The sequence below is a fragment of the Bufo gargarizans genome, chromosome 2 (genome assembly GCF_014858855.1).
Source record: "Bufo gargarizans isolate SCDJY-AF-19 chromosome 2, ASM1485885v1, whole genome shotgun sequence".
Classification (NCBI taxonomy): domain Eukaryota; kingdom Metazoa; phylum Chordata; class Amphibia; order Anura; family Bufonidae; genus Bufo; species Bufo gargarizans.
Genome location: NC_058081.1, coordinates 593,753,920 through 593,776,803, shown reverse-complemented (window position 1 = coordinate 593,776,803; position 22,884 = coordinate 593,753,920). Strand labels below are relative to the sequence as shown.

Genomic DNA, 22,884 nt, shown 5'->3' with positions numbered 1-22,884 from the left:
ACAGATATACAGTATATCCAGCAGTGTACTGAGGTATGAGGTATAACAGATGCAGTGTGTACAGTAGGGTACTGATATGTGAGGTATGAGGTATAATAGATGCAGTGTGTACAGATATACAGTATATACAGCAGTATAATAGATGCAGTGTGTACAGATATACACAGCAGTGCAGTGGCGTAACTACCGGGGAAGCCCCAGCAGCGTGTGTGACAGTTTATTTTCAAGTTAGTTAAATATCGTGTTCAGGGCCCCTTCACAGAAGCCGCTAGTGTGATCTAATCTTACTGTCTGCTAAAGTCTCCTGGTCTGGGATTCGAACCCACAACCTCCAATCTATCAGTGAATCAGTGGCAAAGCATTTACCCTCACAGCCATAAAGGCTACATTACAACTGACTGGGAAAAAAAAAAACTACATCTATACACATGACAGCTGCCCAAACACACCTAGCACTGCTATATCTGTATATGACAGCTGTCCCTGCACACTCAGCTCTGCTATATCTCTATATATGACAGCTGCCCCAGCAAACCCAGCTCTACTACATCTTTACACATGACAGCTGCCGAAACACAGCCAGCTCTGCTACATCTATACACATGACAGCTGCCCCCAACACACCCAGCACTGCTATATCTCTATATGACAGCTGTCCCAGCACACTCAGCTCTGGCTGTCCCAGCACACTCCGCTCTGCTATATCTCTATATATGACAGCTGCCCCAGCAAACCCAGCTCTCCTACATCTATACACATGACAGCTGCCGAAACACAGCCAGCTCTGCTACATCTATACACATGACAGCTGCCCCAACACACCAGCACTGCTATGTCTCTATATGACAGCTGTCCCAGCACACTCAGCTCTGCTATATCTCTATATATGACAGCTGCCCCAGAAAACCCAGCTCTACTACATCTATACACATGACAGATGCCTAAACACACCCAGCTCTGCTACATCTATACACATGACAGCTGCACCAGCACACTCAGCTCTGCTATATCTCTATATATGACAGCTGCCCCAGCAAACCCAGCTCTACTACATCTATACATGACAGATGCCCAAACACACCCAGCTCTGCTACATCTATACACATGACAGCTGCACCAGCACACTCAGCTCTACTATATCTCTATATATGACAACTGCCCCAGCAAACCCAGCTCTACTACATCTATACACATGACAGCTGCCGAAACACAGCCAGCTCTGCTACATCTATACACATGACAGCTGCCCCAGCACACTCAGCTCTGCTATATCTCTATATATCTATCTACTGTATAGCAATACTTAGAGATATATAGATGTAGCAGAGCTGGGTGTGCTGGAGCAGCTATCATATCTAAAGATATAGCAGAGCTAAGTGTGCTGGGACAGCTGTCATATAGAGATATAGCAGTGCTGGGTGTGTTTGGGCAGCTGTCATATGCATAGATGTAGCAGAGCTGGGTTTGCTGGGGCAGCTATCATATATAGAGATATAGCAGAGCTGAGTGTGCTGGAACAGCTGTCATATAGAGATATATCTGAGATACTGCTATATCTGTATATGACAGCTGTCTCAGCACATTCAGCCCTGCTATATCTCTATATATGAGCAGCTGTCATGTGTAAAGATGTACACTTAGCCAGCTATAACAGTAGAAGTCTCATATTTTTTCAGTCAGCCGCAAGGCAGCTGGTATGGTCTAGTGGTTAGCTGCTTTGCCTCTGAAGCAGAAGGTCGTGGGTTCGAATCCCAGCAGGATCTTTTCTCAAATACAAGCACTGACTCCATATAAGGACATACAAGGCGGGACACAGGAAGAGGCTGCATCGCATCGCTGACATGGAGGTAAGTAGAAGTGTTTATTATTTTTTTTTTAATACCCGACTGTTACTGCCATGGGGGAGCGGGAGGCACCTGATACTGGCAGTGGCACCTGATACTGGCACATGGGGGGAGGGGCGTTGGCACCTGATACTGGCACCTGGGGGGGAGGGGGGTTGGCACCTGATACTGGCACATGGGGGGGGGGGAGAGGCACCTGATACTGGCACATGGGGGGGAGAGGGGTTGGCACCTGATACTGGCATATGGGGGGGGGGGAGAGTGGCACCTGATACTGGCACCTGAGGGGGGTGGGGGGGGAGAGAGGCACTTGATACTGGCACTTTTTTTGTGGGGGGGGGGGAGATGGCACTATGATACTGGGACATGGGGGGGGGGGAAGCACCTGATACTGGCACCTGGAGGGGAGAGGGGGGGTTGGCACTTGATACTGGCACATGGGGGGGGGGAGAGAGGAACCTGATACTGGCACATGGGGAGGGGGAGGGAGAGAGGCACTTGATATTGGCACTTTTTTTTGGGGTGGGGGGGGGAGATGGCACTATGATACTGGGACATGGGGGGGAGGAGAGAGGCACTTGATACTGGCATGTGGGGGGGGGTTGGCACTATGATACTGGCACATGGGGGGGAGAGGCACTTAATACTGGCACTTTTTTGGGGGGGAGATGGCACTATGATAATGGGACATGGGGGGGAAGAGAGAGGCACTTGATACTGGCACATGGGGGGGTTTGGCACTATGATACTGGCACATGGGGGGTGGGAAGGAGAGAGGCACTTGATACTGGCACATGGGGGGAGATGGCACTATAATACTGGGACATGTGGGGGGGGGGAGAGGCACTTGATACTGGCACATGATGGGGGGCATCTATGGGGACACTTACTGGCACATTATTGGGGGGCATTATGGGGGACACTAGGCCGGCAGCCTATCAGAGGCCGGACACTGAGGGGCATCTACTGGGGCATTTTATACTGGTACATTATGGGGGGCACTAGCAGGAAGGGGGAGAGGAGCACTATGGGGGAATTTACTGGGGGCACTATATAGGGGTATTTTATACTGGCACATTATGGGGGCACTATGGGGACATTAGCTCAACTGGGGGCATTACAAGGGGGTATTTTTGTACTGTCACATTATAAGGAGAATTATTACAACTGGGTGGGCATTATGGTGGGCTTTATTACTCCCCCATGGTATGACCCCCTAGTAGCAGCACCAGCCTCTCCCTGCTCTGTGACCCCTCTGCCCCTTCTCCAAATCCTTATTATGAAATCTTTCTCATTAGGATAAAACACAACATCAGCTCCGCCGAGCCCCCGGCCAAAGTGTGGAAGTGGCGTCCGAGACCCCCAAAGAGCCAAGTAACTGTAAGTGTTCATATGAAATATGTTTATGTTATACACATATAGCCTACACTGTGCCCCACAATGTACAGTATACCTCTATATTGTGCCCCACAATGTACAGTATACTGCTACACTGTGCCCCACAATATACAGTATACCGCTACACTGTGCCACACAATATACAGTATACCTCTACACTGTGCCCCACAATATACAGTATACCGCTACACTGTGCCACACAATATACAGTATACCTCTACACTGTGCCACACAATATACAGTATACCTCTACACTATGCCTCACAATATACAGTATACCTCTACACTGTGCCTCACAATATACCTCTACACTGTGCCACACAATATACAGTATACCGCTACACTGTGCCACACAATATACAGTATACCGCTACACTGTGCCAAAGGAGTGGGGTTTACACAGGAGGAGGGAGATGCGAAGCGCGCTGAGGGGGCCCTTACAAATATTTGCTGTGGGGCCCAGTCACTTCTAGTTACGCCCCTGCAGCAGTGTACTGATATGTGAGGCATGAGGTATAATAGATGCAGTGTGTACAGGTATACAGTATATACAGCAGGGTACTGATATGTGAGGTATGAGGTTTAATAGATGCAGTGTGTACAGGTACACAGTATACGGGTACCTCCGTCGATAGATTCTCCTAGTGCTTTCCGAGGACTCCAAGCACTCCACCTGACACCGTACGCACTGCAGACCCCACGAACCGCCGCAGCTTGGTTGGGGTCTCATCGTCCTCCACCCACGCTGGACCCAAGACCGGGCTTCAGCTTCCAGTGGGGGAACCTCTCCTACATCCAGAGAGCAGGAACCTTGACCAAGCTCTTACAAGAGCTTATACTCAGGGGAGTATTGTGATTATAGCAATCGCCAAGAGTGTAGTTATCGCATTCCCCAAACATGAGCCAAAACTTCATGAAGGTATAAAAGCAGCCTCCGACTGTACTTGCACGTACAGCGTCTTTTATTCACAATCCACAAACCTAGTACTGCCCACAGGGTTTTGAAATACAACCAATCAATAAATTACAACACATACAATGTAAGTACAGCAACCAATCGGACACAATGGGACAATGGCACAATGGGACAATAGAAACACACCCAGCATATTCCTCCCCTCTGTCTAGGAGATAATTGAGTCAATTTCTGTATCTACTCAACTATCTCCTACGCTGAAAAGTTACACTTCTTATAAATTGTTACAACTTTGTGAGTTTACATTGTGCATACATATAACTTATATCAATTTAACCAGTATAACTTCACTTGAATAGGTTCAGGGGTTTAAAAGTTAGTAAAAGTATCTTAAAAGGCCGTAATCTTGAGGCAAGAGGCTGGTAAACAGGCCTCTCCAAAACCCCGTGGCGAGGTTGGTTTCGCTACACATCTCCCCCTCCCAGGGAAGACTAACCAGATACCTGAGTTAGTCTGGCAGTCCAACCACAACCCAATACTGGACCTGTTGAATCTTAGGGCCTGGCTCTGTTCTGTATGTCACCAGCTGTTGAGTGGGCATCTGCTACTCCTTGCTTCCTTGTGGTTCTCCAGCTTGGAGCTGTAAGTACTTGGTGGGCAGAGGCCGACTGCGCTCTGCCCAGATGCCAGCTCTTCCGCTGGGGTAGCCAGTGGGGAGTCAGCCTCTGAACAAGAGAATAGGGGAGGGCAGAGGCCAACGGCGCTCTGCTCTGATGCCAGCTCTTCCGCTGGAGAGGGGTCAGTGGGGTTTAAAGCCTTACCCACTACCCTCAGTATTGGGCTGGGAGAGAGCTGTGGAGGTGGGCTATCACTTACCCCCTCCTCTGGATACCCCATCTGCCGCTGGGGAGAGAGACCAACTGTCTCCTCTCCCTGTAGAGTATACTGCCGCTGGGTAGTGAGACTGACTGTCTCCACTACCAGTGATTCTGGTTGTTGCAGAGATGAGGGACCAACAATCTCCTCTCCCTGTACTCCCAGTGGCAGTTGGGGATCTGGGCCGCCTGCCCAGCCACCCTGTTGGGACGGTGGAGTGACTACGGTCCCATCTCCACCTGCCGACTGGGGTTCCTCCCAGTACCAGTCTATGAAGTCCCCTACCTCCACAGTTGGTGAGGAAGTAGGGGATACCTCAGCTGTGACTTGCCAGGGGTAGGGCTGCAGGTCTGGGCCTGGTATGCAACTGTCTTGTTTCGCTCCATTCAAGCCCAGCGCAAGATACAACTGTTGATAATCTTGCTCCAGCTCCCACTCCCTTTGGACCAGAAACGTCAGATCTGCCCTCACCCCACTAATTGTAGGCCAATTGTGCAAGTCCCACCTGTAGTCAGTAATGTCCCAAAATCTAGATTCTTCTGTGCTCCCAAAGTCAATGCCTTCAAAAGACTCCCACAATAACCCAGGGCAATTATATTCCTCACCTTCGGGCTTGGCGTACTCCTCCATCCATGGAAACTGTCGTACTGTGTCCCACCATAGTGCTTGGTAAGCGTCATCCAGCCAGGTTTCCTGCCATACCAGTGTCTCAAGCTCTGACACCCACTCCGTCAATGGTTGCTCTCCCAGTAGAGGTAGTCGCAGCGCCAATCGCATTCGTAATCTCTGCTCCTCACTGGGAAGACTCTCACCCCTCCGACGCTGCACGTCCTCCAGGGCCTGGTGCCATACGCCTTTCCGCTCGGCATCCCTGTAATCCGGGTGATCTTCCTCATTGAATGCTGTGCAGGAACCAACGGCATCCATATTGCTGTAGCCAGGGGCGCTGTACGGATACTAGCGTTGCCCTCAATATACTCCACGAACGGTGTCTCCGAGCTGCTTCTCCTCACACTAGGACGCCATCCCACTGCTTGCCACCAATGTAACGGAACGACTAGCACCCCGACCGGGTACCTCCGTCGATAGATGCTCCTAGTGCTTTCCGAGGACTCCAAGCACTCCACTTGACACCGTATGCACTGCAGACCCCACGAACCGCCGCAGCTTGGTTGGGGTCTCACCGTCCTCCACCCACGCTGGACCCAAGACCGGGCTTCAGCTTCCAGTGGGTGAACCTTTCCTACATCCAGAGAGCAGGAACCATGAAGAAGCTCTTACAAGAGCTTATACTCAGGGGAGTATTGTGATATAGCAATCCCAAAGAGTGTAGTTATCGTATTCCCCAAACATGAGCCAAAACTTCATGAAGGCATAAAAGCAGCAACTCTGACTGTACTTGCACGTACAGCCTCTTTTATTCACAATCCACAAACACAGTACTGCCCACAGGGTTTTGAAATACAACCAATCAATATATTACAACACATACAATGTAAGTACAGCAACCAATCGGACACAATGGCACAATGGGACAATAGAAACACACCCAGCATATTCCTCCCCTCTGTCTAGGAGATAATTGAGTCAATTTCTGTATCTACTCAACTATCTCCTACGCTGAAAAGTTACACTTCTTATAAATTGTTACAACTTTGTGAGTTTACATTGCACATACATATAACTTATATCAATTTAACCAGTATAACTTGGTGACAAACCTATCCAAAATTCACTTGAATAGGTTCAGGGGTTTAAAAGTTAGTAAAAGTATCTTAAAGGGCCGTAATCCTAAGGCAAGAGGCTGGTAAACAGGCCTCTCCAAAACCCAGTGGCGAGGTTGGTTTCGCCACAGTACTGATATCTGAGGTATAATAGATGCAGTGTTTACAGATATACAGTATATACAGCAGTGTACTGAGGTATGAGGTATAATAGATGCAGTGTGTACAGATATACAGTATATACAGCTGTGTACTGATATGTGAGGTATGAGGTGTAATAGATGCAGTGTGTACAGGTATACAGTAGTGTACTGATGCGGTACAAGGTATAACAGACTAAGTGGTTACAGATATGTAATATATACAGCAGTGTACTGATATGTGAAGTATGAGGTGTCATTTATACTTCATACCTCACATATCAGTACACTGCTGGATATACTATATATCTGTACCCACTGCATCTTTTACACTGTATAATATATATCTGGTCAGTTATACATTATAGTACATGAGATATTGGGGATTGTAGTGGTCTGCAGTACTATATATATATATATATATATATATATATATGAGTGAGAAATATAAATAACTAACAAAAATAAATAAAAATAGGACAAACTTTGCATGTACGCCATAAAAGAAACATAGGTTAAGAACTGTATTGGGAGGAAAGTGAGATAAGACTCTGAAAAGTTTTAGGCAACTTCATATTATTTTAGGAACTGAAGGAAAGTCTGATAGCACCGCTGGGTAGAATACATCAAACAACTAATGATCTTATGGAGTCAGCTTGATTTTGTAAAAATTCCCTGATCACACTTCCTCTCAACTAACTGAAATATATGGTGCAAAGAAAAACTGAGCTGAAAAAGATCTTGCTTTGAAACATTTGTGTATACACAGTATGTCTTCTCAGTGAGAAAAAAGCAAGACTCCATTTCATCTCTGAATAACGGTCAATTATAAATGGCACTAATGTAAGGATCATGAAGTGCGGGAAGACGTTTGATGCAGAGACCAAGCAAGTTCTTCTATACTATTTTTTATAGACCTGCACAACCGTCAAATACAAATTTTTGCCATTATCTGGTTATTAGCTGTATACATCTACTAATATATATTGTAACGGATCTCCTGGCACCCCGACCGGGTATCTCCGTCGATAGATGCTCCTAGTGCTTCCCGAGGACTCCAAGCACTCCACTTGACACCGTAAGCACTGCACACCCCACGAACCGCCAAAGCTTGGTTGAGGTCTCACCGTCTCCTACCCACCCTGGACCTACGACAAGGCTCCACTGGGTGAACCTCTCCTAAATCCAGAGAGCAGGAAAAAGTAACTGGAACAAGCTCTTACAAGAGCTAGTAGTTATAGCCAGGGGAGTATACAGCGTATAGCAATCCCCATACACATGAGACAAGGCTCTATGTTGAATGTAAAACAGGAACTCTTTATTGAACACACAAGCATTGACTTATATACACATTTCCCAACAAGGTTACCACCCACAGGGTTTTGTAAAACAACCAATAAACACGTACAATACAGTAAAACACTCCCATACAAAATCCTCCCCTCTGCCTGTGATACAATTACCTTACACAATGGGTTAATGTAATTATCACAGGCAGGAGAATACACAATGTCTTCTGTCCTGGAGACAACCAAGGAGTAATTCAATTATCTCTCAGGACAAAGGGAAATCGCTAATACACACGTGTAGACAATAGGACAGACATCACTACTAAAATATACAATGTCCCAAACATTACAGTAAACATAGACATTTAACATATCCGCAGATGGCTTGGATCTGATCGCTCAATATATCCAAACAGCGCTCAGATGCCACAAACACAGTCAAATCGACCACTGAGGAAAGGACTAGAAACTGTCCCGAAACGTGTCTGCTCTGAGGAAGCAGTGAGGAATGGGATTACAAAGAATACTGAGATTTGGGCTAAACTTCTTGTTCCAGCCAAAGAATATACGGCGCGAACATCACCAACAGCTACATTCTTCAAATTCCCTACAGTCAACAAAACTGACCAATCAGGAACCTGAAACCGTGTGACGTCAAGATGAATCACTATCATGTGGAGCATTACATGGTAAGGCAAGAGATCACATGGGACGCCACGCAGGTCCTTGCAAGACGGAGGACAACTAAACAGACTGAAGAGTGGTAAAGTACATATACCCTTTATTGTCCATCTGCAATATAATGTATACATTACAATACCAATAACAGCCGTACTTAATAACTCAAACTGGAAAGCCAACTTGTGAACTTCTTTCCAGCGAACTGAAGCGAACAGGTGGGTGACTGAACAATTGGAAACCTTGCGAATACAAGACCAAAAGTATTCCGCTTCCACAACTGCAGTTCACTTATATTCTTCCATAACAGGAACACTGTGTTTTTTTAAGCGCTTTTATTCTATTCTATTTTTTACATAATTATACCAATTTTTTCACTTATTTAATTGATTTTTTCACACCACTTTTTGGTAAGGACCTTTTTACTTTTATTCACGTACTACTATATCGAATATCCATTTTGGAATATCACTGTCTCATAGGACCAAACTAATGTATCCTGAAGGACCATTGTGACCTTTATTGACTTTGTTGAATTCACTGAACTTGTTGAATGAACTTTTGAACAATTGAATATGAGCTGGATTCCTAGGGACAACGGATCCCATTGACCATCCATATTATACACTCTAGATCAATCCCATCCCATCCCAAACAACGATCACGATTTGTCACTCTACCCTACCATTTTATACCTATTTTATTTACTTATTTAATCCATAACAAACAACAAATATTTTAATTAACAAAATAAATACCTTTTAGTTTAAAACCAAATGCGAGTGTGCCATCACAATTCTTCTCTCTAATCTTAGATTGTAAAAATGTGTTTTTTAGGAGAACGGACGCAAGGACAAACCAACTTCTCGCCCCTGTGAACAGGTATTCCAGCCCAGGATGATTGGACTACATTCCACAGTTCTTCTCTATTTCTTGGTTTTGCCTCAGAAACTGCATTTTTGATGTCACCCTACAAGTTTTCTATTGGATTAAGATCCAGGGATTGGGCTGACCACTCCATAACGTCAATCTTGTTGGTCTGGAACCAAGATGTTGCACGTTTACTGGTGTGTTTGGGGTCGTTGTCTTGTTGGAACTCCCATTTCAAGAGCATTTCCTCTTCAGCATAAGGCAGCATGACCTCTTCAAGTACTCTGATGTATTCTAACTGATCTATGATCCCTGGTATGTGATAAATAGGCCCAACACCATAGTATGAGAAACATCCCCATATCATGATGCTTGCGCCACCATGCTTCACTGTCTTCACAATGTACTGTGGCTTGAATTCAGTGTTTGGGGGTCGTCTGACAAACTGTCTCCGTCCACTAGACCCAAAAAGAACAATCTTAATTTCATCAGTCCACAAAATATCTATTTAGGCCAGTCACTGTGCTCTTTGGTAAATTGTAACCTCTTCAGCACATGTCTTTTTTTCAACAGTGGGACTTTGCGGGGGCTTCTTGCAGATAGCTTGGCTTCACATAGGTGTCTATTTGTAACAGTACTCACAGGTAACTTTAGACCTTCTTTGATCTTCCTGGAGCTGATTGTTGGCTTTTTGGCTATTCTTCTATCCATTCGAATGGCAGTTTTTCGCTTTCTTCCACGTCTTTCAGGTTTTGGTTGCCATTTTAAAGCATTTGCAATCATTTTAGCTGAGCAGCCTATCGTTTTCTGCACTTCTTTATATGTTTTCCCCTCTCCAATCAACTTTTTAATCAAGGTACTCTGTTCTTCTGAACAATGTCTAGAACGACCCATTTTCCTCAGAATTCTAGAGAGAAATGCACTGTAATCATCATGTACAACATGTGCTTCCTAAATAAGGGCAATAATTGACACCTGTTTTTCAAAGAATGAATGACCTCACTAATTGAACTCCACACTGCTATTATTTTGAACATGCTCATTTCAATTAGTGATTCAATTACACAGAATCAACAGCATGCATGTCATGACTGTTGGCTCTGTTGGGTTTCTATTACTCTACTACACCTGCTGGTAAATTATTTGCCATGTAGAAATATAATTTCTACCAAAAACAGTGATTGATCAGGTTAGTGATGTCTGACTGCTATTATTTTGAACACAACTGTACATACACACACACATACTCTCTATAACTGTACTAGAGATGAGCAAATCTATTCATCTCATCAGCAGGACTTCTTCACCTGTGGAGTCCCCACAGGTGAATAAGTGCCTAACTACAGCTAGATTGACAGAGCCATCTCTGACAATTTCCTGCCTGCGCTGCTGCTCTAGTTCAGCTTTAGATTGCCTGCGCAGACAAACTCCTGCCCTGTCTCTACTAATTGGAGCAGTGGCACAGGCAGGAAGTTGTTAGGGCCAGGCTAAATGTATGTGAAGAAGTCCTGCTGAAGAGACAAATGGATTCACTCCTCTATAAACTGTACTTATCCATGAGGGAGCTGTACAGCAGGTTTATATCTGGATGCCTTCAGAACAACTAAAAACTGGGCAAACTTTACAAACTATGTTGATATTAGGAAATAAAAGCATAGTATGGGCACAGCCATAAAATATGCACATCCATTTATCTGAAATAAGCAGCAAACTGTAGGATACCGTAAAAAATAAATAAAAAACGTATGCCAGAGGTCTTGGTGGCTGAACTGCGGTGATCTACCTATCACAATGAAGAGGTTGCTTTTCTTGAAACAACTCCTTACATAACTGTTACCATCTAAAAAAATAAATAAATTGATAATAAAACGGATAAAAAAATACAGTTTCAAGGTTCATAAACCTAGAAGCCTTGATCTACAGTATATTTGGAGACTGTGATTACAATGGGTAATAATTAACTGTTTTTATAATTTTTTTTTTTTTTAAATGTTCGTGGTGGCTGCGATATTTTAAGCACACCCATCCTCTATTGTCTGTGTAGCAGAATATGTGTGCTTTATGACCGCTGCAGTGATTGGGAGCTTATGGTCAGATGAAAGTCAACAGACTAAGGCCTCATGCACACGACCGTTGTTCTGGTCTGCATACGAGCCGCATTTTTTTGCAGCTCGGGTGCAGACCCATTCACTTCAATGGGACCGCAAAAGATGCGGACAGCACTCTGTGTGCTGTCCGCAACTGTTGCTCCGTTCCGTGGCCCCAGAAAAAAAAATATAGGATGCCCTTTTCCTGTCCGTTTTGCGGACAAGAATAGGCATTTCTATAATGGTCCGCCCGTTCCGCAAATTGTGGAAGGCACACGGGCGGCTTCCGTTTTTTGATGATCCGTGGTTTGTGGGCAGCAAAAAACGGAACGGTCGAGTGCATTAGGCCTAACACAAACTGCAGGAAAATATATAGTATAGACTAGAGTATATTCCACCTAAGAACTGTCATCTGTAAAAAAATTGCCCTCCCTGTAACAGTAATGAGATCACTCTGGTCATCCTGTCCCAATATAAACAATAAAGCTGGAAGGTAAGCTGCAGAAAATGGCAATAAGTTGCGTGTTCTTCTGTGGCTGCTCTTAAAACTGTAATAATTATAAAAGTGTTTATAGTAAATCCCATTTCTGAGGATCACCAATCCAGATTAAAGGTTTTTTTCAGCCTTTAAATGATGGTCTATCCTCAGGCTAGGCCATCAGTAGTTGACCGGCGGGGTTCAGCTTCGGGTGTAGCTATGTCACCAGAAGTTAAGGCTGGAACTGAATTGCACCGTCAACATTGTAATGGACAGCACTTATCACTGTAGCCCCGCTCCTATTGAAGTAAAAAAACTGCCCCCAAAGATGTCCATAGCCTTTAAAAATGTATTGCGAGAAGAGTGAGATACCGTTTTAGGGCTCATGCACTTAAGCGCTCAGTGCCCGTATTGCTGACCGTAAACGGCCCGTCCACAATAAACGCTTTCAGATGCGAACCCATTGACTTGAATGGGTCGAATCCGCCAGATACGACTGAAGATAGGGCTTCACCCATCTTTTTGTGGTTCAAGGCACGGATCGGAAGCCCATGGAAGCACTATGAAACGCTTCCAGGGGCTTCTGATCCATGCCTCCGCACTGCAAAAAGATAGAACATGTTCTATTTTTGGCCATGTGTTGCAGACTGCTGTCCCATTCAAGTGCACATGGCTGCTGGCCGTGCATTGCAGTCCACTTGTGGGCATGAACTCTTGGCCAACTGTGCATTAACTTAGAAACTGAAGGAAAGTCTGATGGGTAGAATAGATCAAACAAATAATGATCTTATGAGCCAGCTCGCATTAGTGAAAATTCCTTGATCACACGTCCTCTCAAGGTCAGCACCGGAACTAAACTGCTCCATCAACATTGTAGTGAACTATGGTTATCACTGCAGCACTGCTCCCATTGAAGTCAATGGAAGTAGCTCTGCAGTGACAAGTGCTGTCCACTACAATGTTGAAGGTTCAGCGAAGTTCCAGCACTGACTCTAGGCTGCGGAGCTACACAGCTGATCAGCAGGGGTGCTGGATGATGGCCTATCCTGAGGATAGTCCATTGTTTAAAAAAGGCTGAACAATCCCTTTAATAAAAGAGCATGCATTCACATCTGGCAAACAGAAAGAGGTTTATTTCAGTTTGGGAAGCCGCATATTGAGCATGATCGAAAATGCTACTTACAGTTTTACAGTTTTGGTTTTCGAAGGTAATCTCAAACAATGAGCTTGATTTTTCTGGAAAGGTCGGAGTAAACATGACTGGTATGCTAACAGAGGAAAAAGGTCCTAAATCTCCATCTGTCCCCTGAAATACAGATTACATCAGACAAAACAAAAACAGCATGGAACAGAAATTCTGAGCTGAGGAGAAGCAAGGACAAGCAAGCATCCTGGCAACCATAACAGTCATCGAGAAGCATCCATAAGCCAAAACCTATTGACTTGAAGGAATCCCCAAGAGCTAAGAGCCCAAAAAATCTGTTCTCAGCTCTGGATCTCATTTGGTGAGTATTTTATTTTTGAAAGTAAAAAAAAATTTTTACACTGTCCATTTTTCATAAATACATATACTGGTTGTCACCATGGAATTGGCTTCTTAGGAAATTTTGGTCTTTTTTGGGGATTTTGGTCATTTTGTCAGCCTGTTTTATCGACAGGAATATACTGTAGTCCGTAGACAAATGGCACTTTTTTTTTTGTGCCATTTTGGCCATTAGTAGAACAGACCTGTATTAGTAATATATTGGGGCACATTTATTAAGACCGGCGTTTTAGACGCCAGTCGTAATAAAGCCCCGTAGCTGGCAGTGGATGCGGCGAAGTTATGAAGAAGCGCAGGCCTCTCCATAACTTCGGCACATACAGCGCCAGTCTAAATGTAAGCCTAAAACAGGCATAGAAAATGGTGACTGAGACGGGCCTGCTTGCCAATCAGCTGGTTGAACAGATCATGGTGCTCCCATGAGTACCACAGCTTACCAAGCACAGTGCCATCCAATGGGTCGTGGTTGTATTTGCTATTACAGCTCAGCCCGATTCACCTGAATGGGACTGAGATGAACCTAAGCCACGTGACCAGTAGGAAGAGGCCGCAGAATGTAGCGACGCAGCCTCTTAAACAACTGATTGGAAGGAAGGGGTGCTGGGAGTCAGACCCCCACAGGTCAGATAATGATGATATATCCTGTGGACAGGTCATCAAGGTTAGACCCCTGGACAACCCCTTTCCCACAGAAAGTAAAAAGCAAAAACAAATAAACTAATCATTATGTCAAGAAAAACTGGAAAACTTAAGACTGATGATACAGCACTCTTACCTCGCCCAGTTTAATATCGGCAGCTACCTCTAGAGAAGTTTCCAGTAAATCTTGAGGAGGTTCTTGACTAACACTTTCTAGTAAATCAGATAAATGTAAATAAAAGGTTAGTCCGTCAGTCGGTATGTACATCCACATATAATCTGCTATGTGGAACTTGATTGTTCTGGGGAGCGTGACAGCACTATTATGAGGTACTACAGTTGCCATTTTAATAGGGTACTACAGCAGGTAATATGGGTATGCACAACATGCCACATATGCCCACAATGCCACTCTGTGTCACCCCATCCATCTGCACGCATACATGCTTGAGCGTGTATTGCTGCTCACATGTAGCTTCCATGTCAGACAGTGTTGGAGTGGGCTGGCTAGGGCCCACCAGTAAAGTTTATTTTGGGGGCCCACTATATGGATACATCCAAATATTACCTGCTCACCCAGCAGCAAGATGATTGATTATGGGGTCCCTTCAGCAACTTTGAGAAGGCCGGTCTCTAGGATTGGAGGCTACTGGCTGTCCTGTACCTATAAGTCATCTCAGCTATAACAATAAACTACCTATATGTGGTGCAGTAAGTCTACTGTGTTACGTGCTACTAGGGGCCCACCGGGGGGGAGTCGTCTGTACCCCTGTGGGCCAGTCCGAGCTTAATGTCAGAGAGAAGTCGCACACAGCGCGGGAGCAAGGACGGCCAGGTAATAACGTGGGGTGCACTGTCTACAGATCTCTGGATCCCCCTTATATCAGGAGAATGAGGTCCTTTGACCCCTGTTTCACAGTCCACAAAGGGGTGCATGAGAGAGAGGTGGCCATCTGTTCATGAGGCTCTCCTCATTGTAGTTTATGGGTGTTGTGCAATGGTAATCTCCAGCGAGCAGGCACTTGTAGCATTCACTCTGAAGTGCAGACTGGGGAAGTTGGGAACCCCCATTCTCCTGAAAGGTGGAAGTCTTGAAAGTGGGACCTACACCTATCACACATTCATCGTCTATACCTTTGATATGCTATAAATGTCTGACAATGTAATACCCCTTTAAGTTTTATTGCGGCTCTTGGGAGCGTTACAGTACAGTACGCCAATGTGGCTGACAAATCAGGAAAGGTTGTGCGCCCCTGATGAAAAGGACTTGCATATGTGTGTGCTAGTAGGGAACAGAATGCTTTCAGGGACCATGAATGATAGGGTTTCCTTATTTATTGTGCTTTTGCTTCCGATAAGTATTACTGATGCCCATACACACTTGTACTAGTTGTGGTGGATGGTAAAACTACCAAATGTATCGGCAATAACAATCAATTGTCTTAGGTTACATAGAAAGGTTTGTGGTTATAAAATGAAGAAACAAAGTATAAACATAAAGGTTTGCATACTTCAAGAAATGGATTAGAAATAACGGGTACCTATTGTAGAACGTGTATGGCCCTTTGGGCTCTTGGCACCCGCTCTCTCAGGACTGGTTCTTTCACACACTATGTCTTCTTGGGCCGACTTTGGGCTCTCAGTGCTAAGATCAGACAGTTCTGGAGAGAACTGAACATCTCCATCTGGGGAAATGTTGCCAGCTGAAGCTGTAGGCATCTGAAATATATAAAAATATTAAAAGACAAAATAAAAAATCTTCCATGGCTGTATTTGCACAGGAATTGTGAGTCTGTTTCTATTGTATTCACCTTAATACAAACTGACCTAATATTGAAATCTGGCCATGCACATTACATAAATTTGCATGGGGACATCCTGAGGTGTCTGCTAGTGGCTTAAAGGGGTTGTGTCGCTTCAGCAAGTGGCATTTATCATGTAGACAAAGTTAATACAAGGAACTTACTCATTTTTAGTTTTTTCCCATGGCCATGACTACCCTGCAATCCATCAGCGGTAGCCATGTTTGCATACTATAGAAAAAAGTACCGGCCTCTCTGGTGGCCGGGATAGTGGGAGCACACATAGGCTGGTGCTTTTTTTGCAAGCACGACCACCACTGATGAATTGCAGGGTGGTCGTAACCATGGAAAAAAAACTGCAAAGGAAGCAATATGGATAATAACAATACATTAGTAAGTGGCTTGTATTAACTTTCTTTACATAATAAATGCCTTTTGCTGGAGTGACACAGCCCCTTTAAAGGAAACCATCCACCACGAAATACAGTACAATCTGCAGACAGCATGTTATAGAGCAAGAGGATCTGATCAGATTGATTTATAGCTTTGTCAGGAATAGTCAGTAAATCCTTCTGACTTCAGTTGTACATGGGGGTCTTAAGATCAGAAAGAGCAGAAGTTTAAATGTTAAAATACAAATCTAGTTAAATCCTTTTTCTGCATATTATATATATATACACACTATATATCAATCTGCTCAGCTCTTCCTGTTCTATAACATGATGCTTGCATTTTAGACTGCATGTCGAGGTGACAGGTTCTCTTTAAGTCCCCCCTTTCTTTTGACAAGGGTCCATGTAATGTGCAAGGTTCCTTTTATATTTCTGCCCAAGACAAGTGCTGATTGATGATAAATGTAGGCCATTTAAGAAGCTTTTACATGGGCAGATAATTAAGCAAACCAATGATCATTGATACTTAGAATTGTTTGTACGACCCTTCATTTACTTTATTGTCGGCAGAACACCCTCTGTTGACATGGGGCAATGTGCTGCTAACAAACAAGCCTTTTTATGCCTGCTGAAAAGATCCCATCAGCCGAGAGACAAGCGGCATAGTGCCATGCTCCACTGATGCCAATACCCCACTGCCATACTGTTTCTTTGATTCAGTGGTGAATCCATCAAAAGTCCATCAGAAGAGCACTCTTTAATTCATCACCAGAGAGGTGAAGAGGTTGGAGGCATGGACTCCATAATAGAAAGTTTGAGAACCTCTAGTACAGATAAGCAGAGATATACACCAATGCATGCTTACATTAAGATCTGGTGTACATTATATTGGCAAATATTTTATCATCTTTTTTTTAGGTCATAGATGGGTGAATCTGCTAATACTGCCAGAAATTATGCCAGTTTGCATGTTGGACACAAGCAGCTGAGCTTAAAGGGTTTTTCCAGGCTCCTGTTATTAATAACCTATCCTCCGATCAGGTCATCAATAGCTGATTAGTGGGGGCCTGACACCCCACACTCCTACTGATCAGCTGTTCATGCAGCCCCCGATGCTGGAACTAGGATTTGGAATAGAACAGGAAGCAGAGCTCCATTCAGAGTGTAGTGGCCATGCTGGGTTACTGCATTCACTTCAGTGGGAGACGAGCTGCAGTAACCCAGCAAGACCATTACACTTTGAACGGAGTTTTGCTTCCTGCACCATTCAAGTTCCTGTGCTGGAGATAACCACTAATCGGTCGGCGTGCATGGTGTCAGACACTCACCAATCGGAAAGTAGCCAATGGCAACCAGGGACGAGCTTCCCTAGTGTCACCCGTGATGCTAGGGAGGCTCATCCCCACCTGCCATTGGCTGCTTCCCCCTCGACACCGGATGTTTTCATCCGAGTACAGGGAGAAGCAGCAGCGGCGGTGCGGGGACCAGTAGTGGGCTAAGTATATTACCTGTGAGGGGCCCGGCACATGGGGGGGGTGGCATTTCAGAAATTGGATAACCTCTTTAATGACCTATCCTGAGGTCATCAATATCAGCAGCCTGGAAAATTCCTTTAAGCTTTGTTTCCTACTTACCCTGTCTTCAGAGGAAACATCTGGAGGTGTCTTCTGTACATCATTAGCTTGTGTGATCTGCTTTACAGAAAACCTTGTCCCAAGAGCTCCTCTGTTTGTCAGTGTGATGTACTGGGTCACTGTCTCTCCGATAACATGCATGCCAAAATCTATACATTTCTTATCTATGGCCATCTGTAAAAAATGTCTCTGGTCAGATAATCATTAATATCTATTACATGTATACCTTCTGCAATGATTTATATGGATAACATAAGACAAATACATATTGCTCTGATGTTATGGTCTGTGACACAGATATGTTTTATAAGAGCTTCATACTTTGGTAACTAAAAATCTGATAACATTTACAATAATAAAATGGACATGTGATAAATCATTTTATATCACATAGATGTATTACTTAAACCTTTACTCAAAAGTATAATACCAAATCAGGTATAATCTGTTATTGGCTATAATCATTACAATTCTTTGGGTACTAAGCCTCTTGGGTTATCAGGCCTTTAGAATTTCTGAGGATCATCTAAAACTCAAATAGGGACAACTCAAGAGCTGTCATCTTCATTCCAATTGTAAGTCCAATGCCTTCCCTTATCAAAGTCTCATGGACCCTCCTCAATGTTTGCCAAGGATTTCTGGTACATTCAAATCACTGTATGTCTGGGTAGATTCACAAGGAATGGACTGAGGCTGGAGTCAGCGGTTCAAAAGCTACCATTCACAGACATATCCAGGACATGAGCAACAATTCTCACATTCCTTGTGTCAAGCATTTCATTTGGAAATCAAGGACCCAGAGTCTGGAGGAAGAGTGGAGAGGCACAAAATCCAAGTTGCTTAAGGTCCATTGTGCAGTTTCCACAGTCAATGATGGTTTGAGGAGCCATGATATCTGCTAGTGTTGGTCCACTGTGTTATATCAAGTCCAAAATCAGAGCAGCCATCTACCAGAACATTTTGGAGCACTTAATGCGTCCCTCTGCTGACAAGCTTTATGGAGATACTGATTTCATTTTCCAGCAGGATTTGGCACCTGTCCACACTGCCAAAAGTACCAGTACCTGGTTTAATAAGCATGGTACTGTATCATTGTGCTTGATTGGCCAGCAAACTCGCCTGACCTAAACCTAGAGAATTTATGGGGTATTGTCAAGAGGAAGATGAGACATCAGACCTAACAATGCAGACGAGAAGACTGCTATCAAAGCAACCTGGGCCCTGGGCCTCCATAACACCTCAGCAGTGCCACAGGTTGATCCTCCATGCCACACGGCATTGATGCAGTAATTCAAGTAAAAGGAGCCCCGACCAAGTATTGAGTTCATATACTGCACATACTTTTCAGTAGGCCAACATTTCTGTATTACATTTTTTTATTTCATTTGTCTTTTGTAGGTGTTTTGTGTTGATTAGCTGATTAGGGTGTGTTTACAATATTGAATTTTTTCACAATATTGTAATTTTCTGAGATCCTGACTTTTGGGTTCTCATTAGCTCTAAGCCATAATCATCAACATTAAAAGAAATACACATTTGAAATACAGTCGTGGCCAAAAGTTTTGAGAATTACACAAATATTAGTTTTCACAAAGTTTGCTGCTAAACTGCTTTTAGGTCTTTGTTTCAGTTGTTTCTGTGATGTAGTGAAACATAATTACACGCACTTCATACGTTTCAAAGGCCTTTATCGACAATTACATGACATTTATGCAAAGAGTCAGTATTTGCAGTGTTGGCCCTTCTTTTTCAGGACCTCTGCAATTCGACTGGGCATGCTCTCAATCAACTTCTGGGCCAATTCCTGACTGATAGCAACCCATTCTTTCATAATCACTTCTTGGAGTTTGTCAGAATTAGTGGGTTTTTGTTTGTCCACCCGCCTCTTGAGGATTGACCACAAGTTCTCAATGGGATTAAGATCTGGGGAGTTTCCAGGCCATGGACCCAAAATATAAACGTTTTGGTCCCCGAGCCACTTAGTTATCACTTTTGCCTTATGGCACGGTGCTCCATCGTGCTAGAAAATGCATTGTTCTTCACCAAACTGTTGTTGGATTGTTGGAAGAAGTTGCTGTTGGAGGGTGTTTTGGTACCATTTTTTATTCATGGCTGTGTTTTGGGGCAAAATTGTGAGTGAGCCCACTCCCTTGGATGAGAAGCAACCCCACACATGAATGGTCTCAGGATGCTTTACTGTTGGCATGACACAGGACTGATGGTAGCGCTCACCTTTTCTTCTCCGGACAAGCCTTTTTCCTGATGCCCCAAACAATCGGAAAGAGGCTTCATCTTAGAATATGACTTTGCCCCAGTCCTCAGCAGTCCATTCACCATATTTTCTGCAGAAGATCAATCTGTCCCAGAAGTGTCTTCTTTGCTGCCCTTCTTGACACCAGCCCATCTTCCAAAAGTCTTCGCCTCACTGTGCGTGCAGATGCGCTCACGCCTGCCTGCTGCTATTCCTGAGCAAGCTCTGCACTGGTGGCACTCCGATCCCGCAGCTGAATCCTCTATAGGAGATGATCCTGGCGCTTGCTGGACTTTCTTGGACGCCCTGAAGCCTTCTTAACAAGAATTGAAATTCTTTCCTTGAAGTTCTTGGTGATCCTATAAATTGTTGATTGAGGTGCAATCTTAGTAGCCACAATATCCTTGCCTGTGAAGGCATTTTTATGCAACGCAATGATGGCTGCACGCGTTTCTTTGCAGGTCACCATAGTTAACAATGGAAGAACAATGATTTCAAGCATCATCCTCCTTTTAACAGGTCAAGTCTGCCATTTTAACCCAATCAGCCTGACATAATGATCTCCAGCCTTGTGCTCATCAACATTCTCACCTGAGTTAACAAGACGATTACTGAAATTATCTCAGCAGGTCCTTTAATGACAGCAATGAAATGCAGTGGAAAGTTTTTTTGGGGATTAAGTAAATTTTCATTGCAAAGAAGGACTATGCAATTCATCTGATCACTCTTCATAACATTCTGGAGTATATGCAAATTGCTATTATAAAAACTTAAGCAGCAACTTTTCCAATTTCCAATATTTATGTAATTCTCAAAACTTTTGGCCACAACTGTAGATCACTCTGCATGTAATGAATCTATATAATATACGAGTTTCACTTTTTGAATTGAATTACTGAAATAAATGAACTTTCGAGGATATTCTAATTTATGGAGATGCCCCTGTATAGCAGGAGGCCAGGATACACAGGGAAACACTATGAAGGAGCTGCACTATTTAGCTATCACTGCAGCTCCTTCATTCTGATCATTGGCCGGTGTCCAAGCAGCCAGATCTTTACCAGTCAGATAGTAATAGCATACTATACCAATATGCACATAATATGGTGGGAAAATGCCTTTAGGTGATGTCAGTGTTCTGGAATGGAAGTGCTATAGTCAAGTGTATGTTGATGACTGCAGTGCTGACTACAGAGGCGGTATGAGAGATCACATTACCTCACACTTCTTAGTTGTGCACTTAACAGGAACAGAAAAGGGACCAGTCTGAGCCAGCATCATCACTTCTCCGTCAAGATCTTCATTAATCTAAGTAATGAATAGACATGGTCAACAAACACAGGCTTTCCAGTTCCCACTTCCCTGACTTCAGGGGTCTATCACAATGAATTACAGAAATTGCTTCCAGTAAATGGCAAATAGGCAGGCAGAAGATGAACCTTCTCCACACCATCCCAGATTTAGCTGGAGAACCTTGGTCCTTGGTGCTATCAGAATGATCAGCTGAGCAGCTCACAAGTGGAAAGTCGTATAATATTGTATTATTAGCCAGGTTATGGGGAAGAGTATGTTATGGGGCATTGGAGCTGGATCAGTTATGGAAAATCGTAAAGGGAATGGGTCACCAGTCTTATGCTTCTAGGTTCTAACAGCTCCAGTGCATGCCCATGAGTCCCCATATTCATGAGCTCACAGCTATCCCCGCCCACCTATTTTGATTGACAGGTTTTTCCAGCTGAAATCAGCAGCAGGTGGGCAGGGAGAGCCATGAGCTCATGAATATGGGGACTCATGGGCATGCGCTGGAGCTGTTTAACAGAAGATGTTAGCAAAACGGCTGGGTCATTTAAAGAAAGTGGCGCAGCATTTTGCTAAGGGGATCTGTAGCTAGTTTATTTTGCCCTTAGTTAGGTCACCATAAAACTGGTGACAGATTCCCTTTAAGGGGCCTCTGTTAAGAGACTGTGGCTGGCTATGGCTGACTCTGGTATGGGGGTACTGTGGCAGGCTCTATATGCAGTATGAATATATCTATAGAGAAAAAATATGTGCGTAATGTATCAAATAGTATGTAACTGCCTTAAATAGTGGTGTCCTCATACATATATCTTACCATCGGTTTAAATATTACAATCATTTCACATGACATTCCAGCAGACATCTGTCCAGGAGGGTCAAACCTATAAAAGCCAAAACAAAGTTTACAACTCCAAATACATTGAGCCTCAATATGTTTAGCTTAGGGCTTGTTCACATCTGCATTGGAGTATCTGTTCAGGGCCTCCATCGCAGATTCCATCAAACAGACTGGACACAAAAGTCC

General features: G+C 44.0%; 1 protein-coding gene across 1 annotated transcript in view; it reads right to left on the bottom strand.

Moving 5' to 3' along the window:
• The window catches only part of CFAP74 (cilia and flagella associated protein 74), a 202,839-nt gene that overhangs the window by 112,367 nt on the left and 67,588 nt on the right, over positions 1-22,884 (bottom strand). The window contains exons 15-20 of the mRNA XM_044281876.1: positions 22,675-22,741; positions 21,780-21,869; positions 18,311-18,484; positions 16,024-16,201; positions 14,619-14,695; positions 13,484-13,606 (exon numbers count right to left, since the gene is read on the bottom strand). Of these exons, the coding sequence (XP_044137811.1) occupies positions 13,484-13,606; positions 14,619-14,695; positions 16,024-16,201; positions 18,311-18,484; positions 21,780-21,869; positions 22,675-22,741 (709 nt within the window). The remainder of the gene's footprint in view (positions 1-13,483; positions 13,607-14,618; positions 14,696-16,023; positions 16,202-18,310; positions 18,485-21,779; positions 21,870-22,674; positions 22,742-22,884) is intronic.